Source organism: Cetorhinus maximus, unplaced genomic scaffold, assembly GCF_964194155.1.
Source record: "Cetorhinus maximus unplaced genomic scaffold, sCetMax3.hap1.1 HAP1_SCAFFOLD_2257, whole genome shotgun sequence".
Lineage (NCBI taxonomy): Eukaryota > Metazoa > Chordata > Chondrichthyes > Lamniformes > Cetorhinidae > Cetorhinus > Cetorhinus maximus.
In genome coordinates this window covers 20,001-41,143 of record NW_027598196.1, presented here as the reverse complement: position 1 = coordinate 41,143, position 21,143 = coordinate 20,001, and the positions used below count along the sequence as shown (strand labels likewise).

Here is a 21,143-nt window from a genome sequence, read left to right as displayed (position 1 = left end):
CATGTGAGAGAGAGGGACTGTGCGTGTGAGAGAGAGAGAGAGGGACTGTGTGTGTGAGAGAGATAGAGGGATTGTGCGTGAGAGAGAGAGAGAGAGGTAGAGAGAGAGAAAGAGAGAGAGAGAGAGAGAGGAGGGGGGACTGTGAGAGAGGGAGAGAGGGACCTGTTAGGGAAGGAAACAGTTAAGAGTCAAGGATGTGCAAGTGGTATATAAAAGGTGAAACAGATGAGAGAGAGCGAGAGTGATTGTGGGCAGGGGGAGACTGCAGTCTCACAGCACAGGTCTCACAATCCTGCTGACTTACATTTGCAATGTAACCTGCTCCCACATCGGTGATGTGATTGAAGCTGAGATTCAGCGATAAGACAGTCTTGTTTGATTTTTTAATGGTGGAGAGTGCATCTGCAATCAGCTTCGCTCCCGCATCATCTATCTTGTTGTTCCTCACAGTTATATGCTGGAATCTGTGAATGAACGATGTGGGAAGGTCAGAGACAGCTGTATCAGGGAGACAGGACAGTTCAACACTGAGAAAACAGGAGGAGGCCATTCAGCCCCTTGAGCCTGTTCTGCCCAAAATCCGATCGTGGCTGACCTGTATCTTCCATTCTTGGTTCTGTAATCCTGAAAACCCTTAAATCCACAAAAAGCTACCAATCTCAGCTTCCAAATTTCCATCTGACCATCCCGGCTCAACAGCTCTTCAGGAGTGAGAGTTCCAGATTTCCACTCCCCTCTGAGTGAATTAGTGTCTGGACTGAGGGAGCGTTGCATTGCCAGAGAAGCAATACCGAGGGTGTGCTACAATGTCCTTCACAGACTTGGACAAAGCAGCCCATCCACCACCTTAAACATTCACTCCCACCCACCACCTTAAACATTCACTCCCTCCACCACCTTAAACATTCACTCCCTCCACCACCTTAAACATTCACTCCCTCCACCACCTTAAACATTCACTCCCTCCACCACCTTAAACATTCACTCCCATCCACCACCTTAAACATTCACTCCCACCCACCACCTTAAACATTCACTCCCTCCACCACCTTAAACATTCACTCCCATCCACCACCTTAAACATTCACTCCCACCCACCACCTTAAACATTCACTCCCTCCACCACCTTAAACATTCACTCCCTCCACCACCTTAAACATTCACTCCCTCCACCACCTTAAACATTCACTCCCTCCACCACCTTAAACATTCACTCCCTCCACCACCTTAAACATTCATTCCCATCCACCACCTTAAACATTCACTCTCTCAACCACCTTAAACACTTACTCCCTCCACCACCTTAAACATTCACTCCCTCCACCACCTTAAACATTCACTCCCTCCACCACCTTAAACATTCCCTCCCTCCACCACCTTAAACATTCACTCCCTCCACCACCTTAAACATTCACTCCCTCCACCACCTTAAACATTCCCTCCCATCCACCACCTTAAACATTCACTCCCACCCACCACCTTAAACATTCACTCCCTCCGCCACCTTAAACATTCACTCCCTCCACCACCTTAAACATTCACTCTCTCCACCACCTTAAACATTCCTACCCCATCCACCACCTTAAACATTCACTCCCTCCACCACCTGGGGATCAAAGGTTACGGGGAGAAGGCGGGAGAATGGGGTTGAGAAACGTATCAGCCATGATTGAATGGCGGAGCAGACTCGATGGGCCGAATGGCCTAATTTCTGTTCCTATGTCTTATGGTCACTCCCTCCACCACCTTAAACATCCACCACCGACGCACAGTAGCAGCAGTGTGTGTACCATCTACAAGATGCACTGCAGCGACTCACCAAGGCTCCTTAGACAGCGCCGCCCAAACCCATGACCGCTACCATCTAGAAGGACAAGGGCAGCAGACACATGGGAACATCTGGCCTCATCTCCTCTGGAGGCTGTCTCCTTAGCCCTGACTGTCTTGAGGCCACCAACACAGATTTTCTAATCAATCGGATCATTATTTTTAGGCAGCATCCCGGGCTCTGGAATTCTCACCACCAGTCACAGAATAAAACTGATTGACTGTAGCTAGTTTCAATCTCACGTACAAACATTAGAGAAACTGCTGCACCAGAAAACAAACTCAGAAGGGCAGCAATGAGTTATAACTGTACAAAGGGTTATATGCCTGTTCTTGAGTTGAGGATTTCAGAGGTGCCAGTCAATGGAGTTCTTTTAGTTCTGTTTTTTTGGGCTGTGCTACCAATCAGTAAATAGCCCCTCCAATCGCCAATGCCACTGTCGTCCTGTATAGCAGTCAGTCAGGGACACCTCGCTTTAGCTGCACGGGCAAACAATCTGGCTTCTGAAAAATTTGCTGGAAATCAGGCACCTTATTCCATCCTAAGACCACCACCTGGAAGTTCCCCTCCGGGTCACTCACCATCCTGACTTGGAAATATATCGGCCACTGTCGCTGGGTCCAAATCCTGGAACTCCCTCCCTAACAGCACGGTGGATGTACCTACACCACACGGGGACTGCAGCGGCTCAAGAAGGCAGCTCACCACCACCTTCTCAAGGGGGCAATTAGGGATGGGCAATAAATGCTGGGCCCAGCCAGAGACACCCACATCCAGTGTGCTGGATATAGGGATTGAAGATAGTGTAACATGCTGTCAGCCTTGGCTCAATGGGTCACACTCACTTACCTCTAATCGGGTTTGATTTAAACCCTTCCTGAGACATGTCGGAGGGTCAGTACTGAGGGAGTGCTGCACTGTTGGAGGGTCAGTGCTGAGGGAGTGCCGCACTGTCAGAGGGTCAGTACTGAGGGAGTGCCGCACTGTCGGAGGGTCAGTACTGAGGGAGTGCCGCACTGTCGGAGGGTCAGTACTGAGGGAGCGCCGCACTGTCGAAGGGTCAGTACTGAGGGGGCGCCGCACTGTCGGAGGGTCGGTACTGAGGGAGTGCCGCACTGTCAGAGGGTCAGTACTGAGGGAGCGCCGCACTGTCGGAGGGTCAGTACTGGGAGTGCCGCACTGTCGGAGGGTGAGTACTGGGAGTGCCGCACTGTCGGAGGGTGAGTACTGAGGGAGCGCCGCACTGTCGGAGGGCGAGAGCTGAGGGAGTGCCGCACTGTCGGAGCGTCAGTTCTGAGGGAGCGCCGCACTGTCGGAGAGTCAGTACTGAGGGACCGCCGCACTGTCGGAGGGTCAGTACTGAGGGAGTGCCGCACTGTCGGAGGGTCGGTACTGAGGGAGTGCCGCACTGTCGGAGGGTCAGTACTGAGGGAGTGCCGCACTGTCGGAGGGTCAGTACTGAGGGAATGCCGCACTGTCGGAGGGTCAGTACTGAGGGAGGGCCGCACTGTCGGAGGGTTAGTGCTGAGGGAGTGCTGCACTGTCGGAGGGCTAGTGCTGAGGGAGTGCTGCATTGTCGGAGGGTCAGTACTGAGGGAGGGCCGCACTGTCGGAGGGTCAGTACTGAGGGAGTGCCGCACTGTCGGAGGGTCAGTACTGAGGGAGTGCCGCACTGTCGGAGGGTCAGTACTGAGGGAGGGCCGCACTGTCGGAGGGTCAGTGCTGAGGGAGCGCCGCCCTGTCAGAGGGTCAGTGCTGAAGGAGTGCCGCACTGTCGGAGGGTCAGTACTGAGGGAGCGCCGCACTGTCGGAGGGTCAGTACTGAGGGAGCTCCGCACTGTCGGAGGATCAGTACTGAGGGAGCGCCGCATTGTCGGAGGGTTAGTGCTGAGGGAGCGCCACACTGTCGGAGGGTCAGTACTGAGGGAGCGCCGCACTGTTGGAGGGTCAGTACTGAGGGAGCGCCGCACTGTCGGAAGGTGAGAACTGAGGGAGCGCCGCACTGTCGGAGGGTCAGTACTGAGGGAGTGCCGCACTGTCGGAGGGTTAATGCTGAGGGAGTGCCGCACTGTCAGAGGTTCAGTACTGAGGGAGTGCCACACTGTTGGAGGGTTAGTGCTGAGGGAGCGCCGCACTGTCGGAGGGTCAGTACTGAGGGGGAGCGCCGCACTGTCGGAGGGTCAGTACTGGGAGTGCCGCACTGTCGGAGGGTGAGTACTGAGGGAGCGCCGCACTGTCGGAGGGCGAGAGCTGAGGGAGTGCCGCACTGTCGGAGCGTCAGTTCTGAGGGAGCGCCGCACTGTCGGAGAGTCAGTACTGAGGGACCGCCGCACTGTCGGAGGGTCAGTACTGAGGGAGTGCCGCACTGTCGGAGGGTCGGTACTGAGGGAGTGCCGCACTGTCGGAGGGTCAGTACTGAGGGAGTGCCGCACTGTCGGAGGGTCAGTACTGAGGGAATGCCGCACTGTCGGAGGGTCAGTACTGAGGGAGGGCCGCACTGTCGGAGGGTTAGTGCTGAGGGAGTGCTGCACTGTCGGAGGGCTAGTGCTGAGGGAGTGCTGCACTGTCGGAGGGTCAGTACTGAGGGAGGGCCGCACTGTCGGAGGGTCAGTACTGAGGGAGTGCCGCACTGTCGGAGGGTCAGTACTGAGGGAGTGCCGCACTGTCGGAGGGTCAGTACTGAGGGAGGGCCGCACTGTCGGAGGGTCAGTGCTGAGGGAGCGCCGCCCTGTCAGAGGGTCAGTGCTGAAGGAGTGCCGCACTGTCGGAGGGTCAGTACTGAGGGAGCGCCGCACTGTCGGAGGGTCAGTACTGAGGGAGCTCCGCACTGTCGGAGGATCAGTACTGAGGGAGCGCCGCATTGTCGGAGGGTCAGTACTGAGGGAGCGGCGCACTGTTGGAGGGTCAGTACTGAGGGAGCGCTGCACTGTCAGAGGTTCAGTACTGAGGGAGTGCCACACTGTTGGAGGGTTAGTGCTGAGGGAGCGCCACACTGTCGGAGGGTCAGTACTGAGGGAGCGCCGCACTGTTGGAGGGTCAGTACTGAGGGAGCGCCGCACTGTCGGAAGGTGAGAACTGAGGGAGCGCCGCACTGTCGGAGGGTCAGTACTGAGGGAGTGCCGCACTGTCGGAGGGTTAATGCTGAGGGAGTGCCGCACTGTCAGAGGTTCAGTACTGAGGGAGTGCCACACTGTTGGAGGGTTAGTGCTGAGGGAGCGCCGCACTGTCGGAGGGTCAGTACTGAGGGAGCGCCGCACTGTCGGAGGGTCAGTACTGAGGGAGCGCCGCACTGTCGGAGGGTCAGTACTGAGGGAGTGCCGCACTGTCGGAGGGTCAGTACTGAGGGAGTGCCACCCTGTCGGAGGGTCAGTCCTGAGGGAGCGCCGCACTGTCGGAGGGTCAGTACTGAGGGAGCGCCGCACTGTCGGAGGGTCAGTACTGAGGGAGCGCCGCACTGTCGGAGGGTCAGTACTGAGGGAGCTCCGCACTGTCGGAGGGTGAGAACTGAGGGAGCGCCTCACTGTTGGAGGGTCAGTACTGAGGGAGTGCCGCACTGTCGGAGGGTTAGTGCTGAGGGAGTGCCGCACTGTCAGAGGGTCAGTACTGAGGGAGCGCCGCACTGTCGGAGGGTCAGTAGTGAGACACTAAAGCAAGACTTTGTTTGCCCGTTCAGATGAGCACTAAAGATTCCAGGACCTCTGAGTTCTCTCCAGTGTCCTGGACGAGAATTATGCCTCAACCAACATCGATGACAGAGGAGATTGTGGGAGGGAGTTTGCTGTGTGCAAATCGGCCACTGAATTTCCCGCATTATGACAGGGACTACGCTTTAAAATAACTGTCCTGGAAATACTGAGCTCGCTCTTTCAATCATTAAACCCCAGAGAAAGACCCGGAGAATCTATTGACCCTCCCAATGTATCTATGGTCCGAATGTTCTGTACAAGTTCCCCCATCGATGTGTTTTACTCACGAGCTGTCTTCACTCAGCAGCAGGTGATAGGGGTGTCCTGCAATCGGATTCCCATCCAGTACCACAGTCCTGGAAAAGCAACGAAGGTCAGAGGATTCAATCCGTTACCCATCCCTCCTGCCCACCAGCACCCACCGCCCCTCACCCACCACCCACCGCCCCTCATCCAGTGAGAACACCCCAGTGAAAAACCTCATTGCATAAAGGGCCACATCAAAAGTTATCGCGGAAAATAAAAGCTCGTGCTCGATGAACGTCTCCAACGAATAACTTCAAACCCCAATCACCAGGAACAGAAATACCTTGTGTATTTTTACCAGTTATAACAGCTGCAAAATTGGCTCTTCTATTGGCTTCATAGCAGATCCTTTCCAATAGGATTCCAGTGAAAGAGACAAGTGATGCTGTGAAACCGTGAGAGAGTATTTCTCGAGTAGAGTTTATACGAGGAATTTCTGAAGGCAAGCTTTTAAGGTAAGCAGGCAGGTTTATCTGATTTTCGAAAACCATGTTGGCGTGGAGGCTGGCTAACAGGAAGCAGAGAGTAGGTATAAATGGGTCTGTTTCTGGTGGGCAGGATGTGACGAGGGGCGTGCCACAGGGATCAGTGCTGGGGCCTCAACTGCTTAAAATTTATATCAATGACTTGGATGAAGGGACCGAAGGAATGTTTGCTGAACTTGCTGATGACATGAAGGTAGGTAGGAAAGTGAATTGTGAAGAGGACTTAAGGAGGTGACATGGTGACATGGGTAGGTTAAGAGAGCGGGCAAAGACCTGGCAAATGGAGTATAACGTGGGCAAATGTGAAATTGTCCACTTTGACAGGAAGAATAAAAAAAGAAGCATTTTATCTAAATGGTGAGAGATTGCAGAGCTCTGAGACGCAGAGGGATCTGGGTGTCCTAGTGCATGAATCACAAAAGGTTAGTTTGCAGGGACAGTGAGTAATTAGGAAAGCTAATGGTTGTTTATTGTGAGGGGAATTAAATACAGAAGGAGGGAGGCTATGCTTCAGTTGTGCAGGGCGCTGGTGGCGAGACCACATCTGGAGTATCTGATAAAAGCAAAATAGCGCGGATGCCGCAAATCTGAAATAAACAGAGAGTGGATGTGGAGAGGGTGTTTTCTCTTGTGGGAATTTAGGACTAGGGGTCTCTGTTTTAAAATAAGGGGTTGGATATTTAAGACGGAGATGAGGAGAAAGGTTTCCTCTCAGAGGGACGAGAGTCTTTGGAACTCTCTTCCTGAGAAGGAGGTGGAAGCAGAGTCTGAATATTTTAAGGCAGAGCGAGATAGATTCTTGCTAAGCAAGGGGGTAATAGGTTAATGGGGGTAGGTGGGAATGTGGGGGTGAGGTTACAATCAGATCAGCCATGATCTTTCTGAATGGCGGAGCAGGCTAGAGGGGCTGAGTGGCCTCCTCCCGCTCCTAACTCATATGTTCCTACGTATGGGAATTCTTTAAGGAGGTGACGAGCAGGTTAGACAAAGGAGAGCCAATGGATGTTATCTACTTGGACTTCCAGAAGGCCTTTGACAAGGTGCCGCACAGGAGGCTGCTCAGTAAGATAAGAGCCCATGGTGTTAGAAGCAAGGTACTAGCATGGATAGAAGATTGGCTGTCTGGCAGGAGGCAGAGAGTGGGGATAGGGGGTCCTTCTCAGGTTGGCAGCCGGTGACTAGTGGAGTTCCGCAGGGGTCAGTGTTGGGACCACAACTTTTCACTTTAGACATTAATGATCTAGATGAAGGAACTGAGGGCATCCTGGCTAAGTTTGCAGATGATACAAAGATAGGTGGAGGGACAGGTAGTATTGAGGAGGCGGGGAGGCTGTGGGGAAGTGTAAAGTCATGCACTTTGGTAGGAGGAATAGAGGCATAGACTATTTTCTAAATGGAGAGAGAATTCAGAAATCTGGAGTGCAAAGGGACTTGGGAGTCCTAGTCCAGGATTCTCTTAAGGTTAACTTGCAGGTTGAGTCGGTGGTTAGGAAGGCAAATGCAATGTTGGCATTTATTTCGAGAGGACTAGAATATAAAAGCAGGGTTGTGCTGCTGAGGCTTTATAAGGCTCTGGTCAGACCACATTTAGAATATTGTGAGCAATTTTGGGCCCCGTATCTCAGGAAGGATGTACTGGCCCTGGAGAGGGTCCAGAGGAGGTTCACGAGAATGATCCCAGGAATGAAAGGCTTAACATATGAGGAACGTTTGAGGACTCTGGGTCTATACTCGATGGAGTTTAGAAGGATGAGGGGGGATCTGATTGAAACTTACAGAATACTGAAAGGCCTGGATAGAGTGGACGTGGGGAAGATGTTTCCATTAGTAGGAGAGACTAGGACCCGAGGGCACAGCCTCAGAGTAAAGGGAAGACCTTTTAGAACAGAGATGAGGAGAAACTTCTTTAGCCAGAGAGTGGTGAATCTATGGAATTCATTGCCACAGAAGGCTGTGGAGGCCAGGTCATTGAGTGTATTTAAGACCGAGATAGATAGGTTCTTGATTGGTAAGGGGGTCAAAGGTTACGGGGAGAATGGGGTTGAGAAACTTATCAGCCATGATTGAATGGCGGAGCAGACTCGATGGGCCGAATGGCCTAATTTCTGCTCCTATGTCTTATGGTCTTAAACCTCCCGACACAGTGCGAACCCTCCCCCCACCCCACACACACACAGTGTTAACCCACCTACTATCCCGACCTATCACTGCCGGTGGTGTGGACCCTCCTGGAGGGTCCAAACCCGGAAGCTCCGGTCCTTCCTGATTCTCCCCCGGTGTCTCCGGCCTCCACTCCAGCTCGGAAACCCTGAGTTCGAGCAGCCGGACACGCCTCCGACACACACCGTCTCCCCGAGACATGTGAACAGGAGGACACTAGGAGTCGGAGCAGGAGTTGGCCACACAGTCCACCAAGCCATCTCTGCCAGTCAACACCACCATGGGCCAACCTTGGGCTCCAACTCCATTTTCCCCACTCGCTCCCCTGAATTCCCTGAGAAGCCAAAAATCCCTCTATCCTGGCCTTAAATGTGTTCAACGATGGAGCCTCCATCCTCTGGGGAAGCGAATTCCAAAGATTCACTGCCCCTCGAGTGAAGAAGTTTCTCCTCATCTCAATGCTAAACGATCCTGAGAGTGGACCAGTCAATGGTGCGATGGTACGAGACCCACCAGTGAGTCTTTCCGCCCTCTCTGTATCTGACATTGTATACTGGAGTAACTAGACTCTTACTTGAGGGTATAGCACTGGTTCAGAACGGCAAGGAATGCAGTGAAGGTGACTTCTGTGAGACCCACGTTCCAGAGGCTGCAAGACAGAGGATAGGGGCATAAGAAACCAAGTCAGGAGCAGGTCGCACAGCCCCTCGAGCCCATTCTGCCATTCAGTGCCATCGTCGCCCATCTCTGCCCCCCAACCCCACATTCCCTCCTGCTCCCCAGGTCCCTTCATCCCCCAAGAGACCAAACGTCTGTCTACCTCAGCTTTCAAAATACGCAACGATGGGCACAAGTCTTTCCGAATTGCACTACCGATCTTTTTTTAAATTCATTTACGGGATGCGGGCTTCACTGGCTAATCCGGCATTTATTGCCCATCCCTAATTGCCCCCTTGAGAAGGTGGGGGTGAGCCGCCTTCTTGAGCCGCTGCAGTCCCTGTGGTGTAGGTACACCCACCGTGCTGTTAGGGAGGGAGTTCCAGGATTTGGACCCAGCGACAGTAAAGGAGTGGCCGATATATTTCCAAGTCAGGATGGTGAGGGACTTGGAGGGGAACTTCCAGGTGGTGGTGTTCCCCATGTGTCTGCTGCCCTTGTCCTTCTAGATGGTAGCGGTCGTGGGTTTGGAAGGTGCTGCCTAAAGAACCTTGGTGAGTTGCTGCAGTGCATCTTGTAGATGGTACACACGCTGCTGCTACTGTGCGTCGGTGGTGGAGGGAGTGAATGTTTGTGGATGGGGTGCCAATCAAATGGGGCTGCTTTGTCCTGGACGGTGTCGAGCTTCTTGAGTGTTGTGGGAGCTGCACTCATCCAGGCAAGTGGGGAGTATTCCATCACACTCCTGACTTATGCCTTGTAGATGGTGGACAGGCTTTGGGGAGTCAGGAGGTGAGTTACTCACCACAGGATTCCCAGCCTCTGACCTGCTCTTGTAGCCACAGTATTTATATGGCTGGTCCAGTTCAGTTTCTGGTCAATGGTTAGCCCTACGATGTAGATAGTGGTGGATTCAGTGATGGTAATGCCATTGAACATCAAGGGGCGATGGTTGAATTCTCTCTGGTTGGAGATGGTCATTGCCTGGCACTTGTGTGGTGTGAATGTTACTTGCCACTTGTCAGCCCAAGCCTGGATATTGTCCAGGTCTTGCTGCATTTGGACATGGACTGCTTCAGTATCTGAGGAGTCGCGAATGGTGCTGAACATTGTGCGATCATCAGCGAACATCCCCACTTCTGACCTTATGATGGAAGGAAGGTCATTGATGAAGCAGCTGAAGATGGTTGGGCTGAGGACACTACCCTGAGGAACTCCTGATGTCCTGAAGCTCAGATGACTGACATCCAACAATCACAACCATCTTCCTTTGTGCTAGGTATGACTCCAACCAGCGGAGAGTTTTCCCCCTGATTCCCATTGACTCCAAAACAAAAACAAAAATACCTGGAAAAACTCAGCAGGTCTGGCAGCATCTGCGGAGAGGAACACAGTTAACGTTTCGAGTCCGAATGACCCAACTTGAAATTTGGACTTGAAACGTTAACTGTGTTCCTCTCCGCAGATGCTGCCAGACCTGCTGAGTTTTTCCAGGTATTTTTGTTTTTGTTTTGGATTTCCAGCATCCGCAGTTTTTTGCTTTTATCCCACTGACTCCAGTTTGGCTCGGGCTCCTTGATGCCACACTCGGTCAAATGCTGCCTTGATGTCAAGGGCAGTCACTCTCACCTCACCTCGGGAGTTCAGCTCTTTTGTCCATGTTTGAACCAAGGCTGTAATGAGGTCAGGAGCTGAGTGGCCCTGGCAGAACCCAAACTGAGCGTCAGTGAGCAGGTTATTGCTAAGCAAGTGCCGCTTGATAGCACTGTTGATGACCCCTTCCATCACTTTACTGATGATGGAGAGTAGGCTGATGGGGCGGTAATTGGCCGGGTTGGATTTGTCCTGCTTTTTGTGTACAGGATATACCTGGGCAATTTTCCACATAGCCGGGTAGATGCCAGTGTTGTAGCTGTACTGGAACAGCTTGGCTAGGGGCGCGGCAAGTTCTGGAGCACAAGTCTTCAGTACTATTGCGGGAATATTGTCAGGGCCCAGAGCCTTTGCAGTATCCAGTGCCTTCAGCCGTTTCTTGATATCATGTGGAGTGAATTTAACTGGCTGAAGACTGGCCTCTGTGATGCTGGGGACCTCCGGAGGAGGCCGAGATGGATCATCTCGGAAAGATTGTTTCAAATGTTGAGACGTTCTCAGAGTGCAGGACTCCACAGAGAGTGGAAATAGTTTCTCTCTATGGACACATTCACTCCCCTTAACATCTGCGAGACTTTGATCAAATCGCCGCGAGCGTTGGCGATCACATCGTACACTCAGCCATGGGCACATAGGCCCAAATTCTGACACCTACTTGATTGTATGCAGGTTGCTGAGGGCAGGCAAACACTTCTGGAAGATGAAAATGTATCTCTGGTCAATCATCCAACCTGAAAGATATGAGCAGAACTGTTAACCCAGGCCCTCTACTAGGGGAGTGGTATCAGCATGTAAATGTTAAACTGTTAATCCAGACTCTATACTGGGGGTGTGGTATCTGCATGGAAACTCAATGTGGGAGGCATAGAATTAACTGGCACCCATGTTCTGTTCCTATCTAACATCAGTGTCCACCCCAAACTAATCCCCACTGTCCCACTCTCTCCCCATAGCCCTGTATCAATCCCAAACTATTCCCACTGCCCCGCTCTCTCCCCATAACCCTGTATCAATCCCAGACTATTCCCACTGCCCCGCTCTCTCCCCATAGCCCTGTATCAATCTCAGACTAATCGCACTGCCCCACTCTCTCCCAATAGCCCTGTATCAATCCCACACTAATCCCACTGCCCCGCTCTCTCCCCAGAGCCCTGTATCAATCCCCAAACTAACCCTACTCCCCTGCTCTCTCCCAATAGCCCTGTATCAATCCCAGACTAATCCCACTGTCCCGCTCTCTCCCCATAGTCTCTGGTTTCTGAAGGCCTCAGCATCAGAGTTATGAGCCAGAATATTCCAATTCTCCTGGAGACTGGAGGAGTGTCAGCAGTACAGCCTTGTTTTAAAACGGGGAGAAGGATTTACCTGGTGATTACAGATGAATGGGGGTAGCGGGCTGGGGGGAGAAGGGTTTACCTGGTGGTTACAGGTAAATGGGGTTAGCGGGCTGGGGGGAGAAGGGTTTACCTGGTGGTTACAGGTGAATGGGGGTAGCGGGCTGGGGGGAGAAGGGTTTACCTGGTGGTTACAGGTGAATGAGGGTAGCGGCTGGGGGGGAGAGGCGTTTACCTGGTGAATACAGGTGAATGGGGGTAGCGGGCTGGGGGGAGAAGGGTTTACCTGGTGGTTACAGGTGAATGGGGGTAGCGGGCTGGGGGGAGAAGGGTTTACCTGGTGGTTACAGGTGAATGGGAGTAGTGGGCTGGGGGGAGAAGGGTTTACCTGGTGGTTACAGGTGAATGGGGATTGCGGGCTGGGGGGAGAAGGGTTTACCTGGTGGTTACAGGTGAATGGGGGTAGCGGGCTGGGGGGAGAAGGGTTTACCGGTGGTTACAGGTGAATGGGGGTAGCGGGCTGGGGGGAGAAGGGTTTACCTGGTGGTTACAGGTGAATGGGGATAGCGGGCTGGGGGGAGAAGGGTTTACCTGGTGGTTACAGGTGAATGGGGATTGCGGGCTGGGGGGAGAAGGGTTTACCTGGTGGTTACAGGTGAATGGGGGTAGCGGGCTGGGGGGGGGAGAAGGGTTTACCTGGTGGTTACAGGTGAATGGGAGTAGTGGGCTGGGGGGAGAAGGGTTTACCTGGTGGTTACAGGTGAATGGGGGTAGTGGGCTTGGGGGAAAGTTTCAGAAACTGTTACCCGGGAGAAGATTAACACCCACTTGGACAGCAGGAGCCCCTGAAGGAGAGGCAGCAGTGATCTGTTAAAGGCACACTGTGTTTAACTAACCCCATGGACCTTCTGGGATGGGGTAACAGAGAGGGTGCAAGAGGCCATGTGGTTCAAGGCAGTGACTCACCACCACCTTCTCAAGGGGCAATTAGGGCTGGGCGACAAACGCTGGCCTCGGCTGATTCACTTACAGCCCATCGAACAATTTTATAAAAAGTTGACCCTGTGTACGTGGACAGGCTGAGACAGACAGACCTTTAATGAGGAAGGGAATCGAGGGCTGTGGGGAAAAGGATTATCAGATCAGCCATGATCTGAATGAATGGTGTAGCAGACTCAATGGGCTCTGTCTCATCCATAAGGCTTTTGATAAAGTGCTCCATACTGCATTTGTGTGCAAAGTTGAAGAAAGGGTTAACAGGATCAGTAGCAGCATGGACAAAATTGGTGAAGGTGGGGTGGGGGAGGGCTAGGAAGCAGAGTTGTGGTGAATTGCTGATTTTTGGACTGGAGGGTTAAATGCTGAGCAGTTCCCCAACGTTCAGCACATCGGCCAGGTCCTGTTTTTGTATGGATTCATGACTTGGGGATACAGGGCAATGGGTCTCATTGGGTAGCTCGTTCTAAGAGCTGGCTAGGCCTCGGTGGGCCGAATGGCCTCCTCCTGTGCTGTAGGATCCCACAACCACCCCCAACCCCCGCCGAAACTATTCAAGGGTTATTCTCAACTGGCCTCAGGCTTTGAGAGGGGACAAATCTGCTGCTGGTCATTACCCAAGGACTCGAATGAGGGCAGGGTTGAACATCATCACCCAAGCTCACCAGCACAGGGTGACTCGGGGCACCATCCTGCAGGGGTGGCTGGAATCCACGAGCTAGTACCCCAGTGTCAGCTAACACGTCAAGTCCCTGTCTCTCCAATGCTCCCCCCCCACCACCCCATCCACACACAATTCTTCCATGAAACCCAGTTGTTGCTGCTTTGCTCTCTTCCCCAGCTCCAAGCTGACATTGTCAAAGGCTCCCTCTCTTCAAGGCCCCCGTTCTGTACCCAAACCCGATCACCCCCCCCTCCTCAAAAACACGATCTGGCCGACCGCGAGCTGAGCTCCAACTGCTCCACGTCTCTCCTTCACCGCAGACGCCAAGTTCCACCCCCGCACAGGCCGCCACTGAAGCCCTTCCGAGGGGCTTTTGTTGCCCCAGGATTCCATTTCTCCTGCACCCCCCCTCCCTATCCTGCACCCTCCGCTACCCCCAACATACGAACAACACTGCCGAATAACTGCCCGTCACTCACATCCTGACTAGGAATCCACACTCTTCTCTCCCTGCCCTCTCGCAGTGTGTTACATAGAAAATCCTCGTCTTCAAACGCCTACACACCCTTGTCCAACCTTTTGGGTGGTGTTGGTTACACCATGTGTCTGTGAAAGAAGTCTTTGTGGTCTTCCGTATGTTAACAACAAGCCTTTATTGACTACCTGAAGCTGTCTACATAAATCCAGTCAAGGGTACAGGCATGGAGCTCTCTCCATCTTGGGTCCTTGCCCATCTCTGGCCAACACCACACTGACCCTAGATATAGCTTCTTCCATCACTGTGTGGGCAGTACTGTACTCAGTCCCACACTAACTCTGTATATACCAGACCCTTCTACAACACACCCTATCACTGTAAACCTCTCTCGCTCAACTCAGTCCTTTCCCTCTGGCACCAATGATGTCCTGTGCCTTCCTTCAACCGGTGGGGGGTGCATTCAACCACGCCAACCCTCATCGGAGGAAACCCCTCATCACTCAGTGGTCGGCCCTGTACAGCCCTAGGCTCGGTCGTCCGCTGAGAACCCTACCTCTGATATAAACAGCCTTCACCAGCTTGGGGTCATCATTCTCCAGCTCGATCTGCACGCTGGGTCTGAAGAAGGAGATCTGATCCTTGGTCGGGGGAGCTGAGGAAACGTCTGAAGCAGTGAGAGATTCCATCTCATCGACTGGTGGGGGGAAGCACACAATGAGCGGAGCAGCAGGGGTGAGCCAGCACTCAAAATCACAGCTAACAGCCCAAGCAGAGACCATCCCACAAAGAGACCCCCCCCCAACCTGGGCACACAGCCCAACGCGATGCAGAAGCTCGCTCTCGCACACAGACCACCACCAACCCCACCGGCCCCCCCAACCACGCAGCCAGCCCCATACATACAATCCCACCCGCGCGTAACACCTCCCTGCACGCAACCCTCGACACAAACAACTACCCCCCAGAGACCCCTTGACATCAGGCAGTGCAACTACCCGAAGGTGAAATGTGTGAAAGTTATAACAATCGCAGTTCGCTGCTGTACATCCTGGGGGTTACCATTGACCAGAAACTGAACTGGACCAGCCATATAAATACTGTGGCTACAAGAGCAGGTCAGAGGCTGGGAATCCTGCGGTGAGTAACTCACCTCCTGACTCCCCAAAGCCTGTCCACCATCTACAAGGCACAAGTCAGGAGTGGGATGGAATACTCCCCACTTGCCTGGATGAGTGCAGCTCCCACAACACTCAAGAAGCTCGACACCGTCCAGGACAAAGCAGCCCCGCTTGATCGGCAACCCATCTACAAACATTCACTCCCTCCACCACCGACGCACAGTAGCAGCAGTGTGTGTACCATCTACAAGATGCACTGCATCAACTCACCAAGGCTCCTTCGACAGCACCTTCCAAACCCACGACCGCTACCATCTAGAAGGACAAGGGCAGCAGACACATGGGGAACACCACCACCTGGAAGTTCCCCTCCAAGCCCCTCACCATCCTGACTTGGAAATATATCGGCCACTGTCGCTGGGTCCAAATCCTGGAGCTCCCTCCCTAACAGCACAGTGGATGTACCTACACCACAGGGACTGCAGCGGCTCAAGAAGGCAGCTCACCCACCACCTTCTCAAGGGGGCAATTAGGGATGGGCAATAAATGCTGGGCCCAGCCAGCGATGCCCACATCCCGTGAATGAATAAAAAGGTACTTCCCAGTACTATGGGAGTACAGTTAGTGGCTGTACCTGCCCAGAGCTCTGGAAGTTCTGCACAATCGCACATTGTGCCTCATCCTAACCCTCTAATTCAGGAGAAATTGATAACCAAATCTTGGTTTGCGTGAAGGTGTATGCCCAGTGAAGGTAGGAGGTTGCTCACACAGTCCACTGGCTGTGATTCCTTGATGTCTCAGTGTTACAATCGCCATCTCCAGGATCTCCATACGGGTACAAATTTCAATGAAGTCAGCCTCCAGGTTCCCGGTGCACACGTAGTCCTCTACAAAACACAAAGCGTAGACACAGGATTGGCCAAGGGCAGCTGGAGAAACCGGCACCTTACTTTGCCAGCCAGTGTGGCACGATACAGCACAGCTACCAGCTCAGTCCCTGACGTACACTCACTGGGTACAAGACAGCCAGAGCATCCACATCCTCACCCCAACTCCACCCCCATCCTCACCCCAAATCCACCCACATCCTCACCCCAAATCCACCCACATCCTCACCCCAAATCCACCCGCATCCCCACCCCCAACTCCACCCCCAACTCCACCCGCATCCCCACCCCCAACTCCACCCCCAAATCCACCCGCATCCTCACCCCAAACTCCACCCCCATCCTCACCCCAAACTCCACCCCCATCCTCACCCCAAATCCACCCACATCCTCACCCCAAATCCACCCACATCCTCACCCCAAATCCACCCACATCCTCACCCCAAATCCACCCACATCCTCACCCCAAATCCACCCCCATCCTCACCCCAAATCCACCCACATCCTCACCCCAAATCCACCCACATTCCCACCCCCAACTCCGCCCCCAACTCCACCCCCAACTCCACCCGCATCCCCACCCCCAACTCCACCCCCAACTCCACCCGCATTCCCGCCCTCAACTCCACCCCCAACTCCACCCCCAACTCCACCCCCAACTCCACCCCCAACTCCACCCCCAACTCCACCCCCAACTCCACCCCCAACTCCACCCCCATCCCCACCCCCAACTCCACCCGCATCCCCACCCCCAACTCCACCCCCAACTCCACCCCCAACTCCGCACCCAACTCCGCACCCAACTCCACCCCCAACTCCACCCCCAACTCCACCCCCAACTCCACCCCCATCCCCACCCCCAACTCCACCCCCATCCCCACCCCCAGCTCCACCCGCATCCCCACCCCCAACTCCACCCCCAACTCCACCCCCATCCCCACCCCCAACTCCACCCCCAACTCCACCTGCATCCTCACCCCCAACTCCACCCCCAACTCCACCGGCATCCTCACCCCCAACTCCACCCCCAACTCCACCCCATCCTCACCCCCAACTCCGCCCCCAACTCCACCCCCAACTCCACCCCATCCTCACCCCCAACTCCGCCCCCAACTCCGCCCGCATCCTCACCTCCAACTCCTCCCCCACCCCCGCCCCCATCCCCGCCCCCATCCCCGCCCCCAACTTCACCCCCACCCCCACCCCCAACTCCACCCCCATCCCCAACTCCACCCCCATCCCCACCCCCAACTCCACCCCCATCCCCACCCCCATCCCCACCCCCAACTCTGACCCCCAACTCCGACCCCCAACTCCACCCCCATCCCCACCCCCATCCCCACCCCCATCCTCACCCCCAACTCCACCCCCATCCCCAGCCCCAACCCCACCTCCAACTCCACCCCCAACTCCACCCCCACCCCCATCCTCACCCCCAACTCCACCCCCATCCCCACCCCCATCCTCACCCCCAACTCCACTCCAAAGATGCAAACAGCAAAATCAGCTGGAGTAGGAATTTCAATGATCAAATAGGTAGACCAGCACCTACAGTTACAGTGAGGGGTGTGGGATATATCAGAGTGTTACAGTGAGGGGTGTGGGATATATCAGAGTGTTACAGTGAGGGGTGTGGGGTATATCAGAGTGTTACAGTGAGGGGTGTGGGATATATCAGAGTGTTACAGTGAGGGGTGTGGGATATATCAGAGTGTTACAGTGAGGAGTGTGGGTTATATCAGAGTGTTACAGTGAGGGGTGTGGGATATATCAGAGTGTTACAGTGAGGGGTGTGGGTTATATCAGAGTGTAACAGTGAGGGGTGTGGGATACATCAGAGTGTTACAGTGAGGGGTGTGGGTTATATCAGAGTGTTACAGTGAGGGGTGTGGGATACATCAGAGTGTTACAGTGAGGGGTGTGGGTTATATCAGAGTGTAACAGTGAGGGGTGTGGGATATATCAGTGTGTTACAGTGAGGGGTGTGTGATATATCAGAGTGTTACAGTGAGGGGTGTGGGATATATCAGAGTGTTACAGTGAGGGGTGTGGGATATATCAGAGTGTTACAGTGAGGGGTGTGGGATATATCAGAGTGTTACAGTGAGGGGTGTGGGTTATATAAGCGTGTTACAGTGAGGGGTGTGGGATATATCAGAGTGTTACAGTGAGGTGTGTGGGGTATATCAGAGTGTTACAGTGAGGGGTGTGGGGTATATCAGAGTGTTACAGTGAGGGGTGTGGGATATATCAGAGTGTTACAGTGAGGTGTGTGGGGTATATCAGAGTGTTACAGTGAGGGGTGTGGGATATATCAGAGTGTTACAGTGAGGTGTGTGGGGTATATCAGAGTGTTACAGTGAGGGGTGTGGGGTATATCAGAGTGTTACAGTGAGGGGTGTGGGATATATCAGAGTGTTACAGTGAGGTGTGTGGGGTATATCAGAGTGTTACAGTGAGGGGTGTGGGGTATATCAGAGTGTTACAGTGAGGGGTGTGGGATATATCAGAGTGTTACAGTGAGGGGTGTGGGGTATATCAGAGTGTTACAGTGAGGGGTGTGGGATATATCAGAGTGTTACAGTGAGGTGTGTGGGGTATATCAGAGTGTTACAGTGAGGGGTGTGGGGTATATCAGAGTGTTACAGTGATAGGTATGGGGTATATCAGAGTGTTACAGTGAGGGGTGTGGGATATATCAGAGTGTTACAGTGAGGGGTGTGGGATATATCAGAGTGTTACAGTGAGGGGTGTGGGATATATCAGAGTGTTACAGTGAGGGGTGTGGGGTATATCAGGGTGTTACAGTGAGGGGTGTGGGGTATATCAGAGTGTTACAGTGAGGGGTGTGGGGTATATCAGAGTGTTACAGTGAGGGGTGTGGGGTATATCAGGGTGTTACAGTGAGGGGTGTGGGGTATATCAGTGTGTTACAGTGAGGGGTGTGGGGTATATTCGTGCCTCACCCTCCCAGAGACCCGATGCCCTGCAGTTGCACAGTATCGGGAAGCAGAATACACCCTGTTAGCTGATCGTTCCCTGTGCTCTCCTGCCTTTTCTAACTGAAGAGCTGCCAGGAGATGGCACCTTCCTGGAATATCGGGCAGGCAATTCGACCATGAGGGCTGTACGGTGTTGGAACGACCAGCTGGGCTCAATCCCACCCATTGAAGCAAACTGCAAGATGCAGATGCAGCATTCAGCAGGCTTCAGCTGACAGCAGCTGTAACACTGGCAAAATGCCACCTGCTCATTGGCCCTAAACCCGAGTCCAGGAATTCACCGCTTCTCTGGGACCTGGGCACCTTAAGCAGGGATCAAAGGCGGCCTCTGGGCGAGCAAAAAAACACAAAAACGCTGGACAAACACTCGGCAGGTCTAACAGCCCCCGCGGAGAGAAAGACAGAGTTAAACGTCTCGAGTCCATAGGACTCTTCTTGAGATCTGGGCATCCGGGCTGCCCAGTTCTCCATCCCTTCTCCCAAAAGGGAGCTGCACAAGGCTTAAAACTGTGGTACCCCGGGGACCGGTTTCAGTCTCGTCGTCTGGGGTGCCTGCCCTGCGTTAGAGGCATCGTGATGAATCAAGAAATCTTTGAGCGAGATTAAATATATCCACAGTCAGGCAGGGGCAGGGCCCATTGTCTCCAGTGCCCGGCCCAGCCTGGCTGTCTGGTGTGGCAATGTGTGCACCTTTCCTTCTCTCTGCTGTTCAGCCTCCCCTTGCTTTTTCTCCTCAACACTGTTTTATCAAACCCAGCTCCCGCTGAACTGCTCCCTTCCTGTGGCTGCACTCTCGGCCAACAAGACACCTTGGCCGCTCTCCCCGACAGACAGTGAGCGGTGTGGGAGAGGTTGAAACAGGGCCTGTCCAGTTCCAACCTGTGGCAACATCTGGGCATCTCATGTGCGCGAGGCCCAGCTGCTGGACAGACTCAGCATCCCTGGACTTGGGGGAAATATATCGGCCGTTCCTTCACTGTCGCTGGGTCCAAATTCCTGGAACTCCCTCCCTAACAGCACGGTGGGTGTACCTACACCACAGGGGACTGCAGCGGCTCAAGAAGGCGGCTCACCCACCACCTTCTCACGGGGGCAATTAGGGATGGGCAATAAACACTGGCCTGGCCAGTGAAGCCTACATAAAAATAAAAACAAAAGACTGGCCAATCCAGCATCACAACGATTAAATCACAACCTGACTCAACAACTCGCTGTGTAAAAAAAAACAAATTCTCCTCATCTCCCCCTCTGGTTCTTTTCCCGATTCTCTTCAATCTGTGTCCCCCTCTGGTTACCGACCCTCCTGCCCAGAGGAAACAGTTTCTCCTTATTTACTCTGTCCAAACCCCCTTCCTGATCTTAAACGCCTCGATTCAATCTCCCCCTTAACCCTCTCTGCGATAACAACACTAATGTTTAGATTTTGGTCAATGCCTTATACTTACCAGCAGACTTTGGCCCCTCTTCTTCCACAGGAGTGACTGCTTTCTCCTTCAAAGATTTGTCCACTTTCTTCCCCATCTTCACTTTCATCAGCGCACTGAGGAGAGGGGAAGAACATCGCTCAGTGAGAGGAGAAAGGAGAGAGAGAGGAACAACATGTCTCAGTGAGAGAAAGGAGAGAGAGAGGAACAACATCGCTCGGTGAGAGGAGAAAGGAGAGAGGGAGGAACAACATCACTCAGTGAGAGGAGAAAGGAGAGAGAGGAACAACATCGCTAAGTGAGAGGAGAAAGGAGAGAGGAACAACATCGCTCAGTGAGAGGAGAAAGGAGAGAGAGAGGAACAACATCGCTCAGTGAGAGGAGAAAGGAGAGAGAGAGAGAGGAACAACATCGCTCAGTGAGAGGAGAAAGGAGAGAGAGAGGAACAACATCGCTCAGTGAGAG

The 21,143-nt window shown here is 53.6% G+C and overlaps 1 protein-coding gene across 1 annotated transcript; it reads right to left on the bottom strand.

Moving 5' to 3' along the window:
* Positions 1 to 304: 304 nt before the first annotated feature.
* On the bottom strand, positions 305 to 20,791 carry LOC144677153 (leucine-rich repeat-containing protein 71-like; the record flags this gene model as incomplete). The annotated part of the gene is made up of 7 exons (XM_078537357.1): positions 20,700 to 20,791; positions 16,133 to 16,252; positions 14,801 to 14,941; positions 11,431 to 11,506; positions 9,040 to 9,114; positions 5,802 to 5,870; positions 305 to 464 (listed from the first exon to the last, which is right to left on the bottom strand). Coding segments are annotated over exons 1-7 (729 nt in total), but the record flags the coding sequence as incomplete, so codon positions are not given.
* Between the last annotated feature and the right edge of the window lie 352 nt (positions 20,792 to 21,143).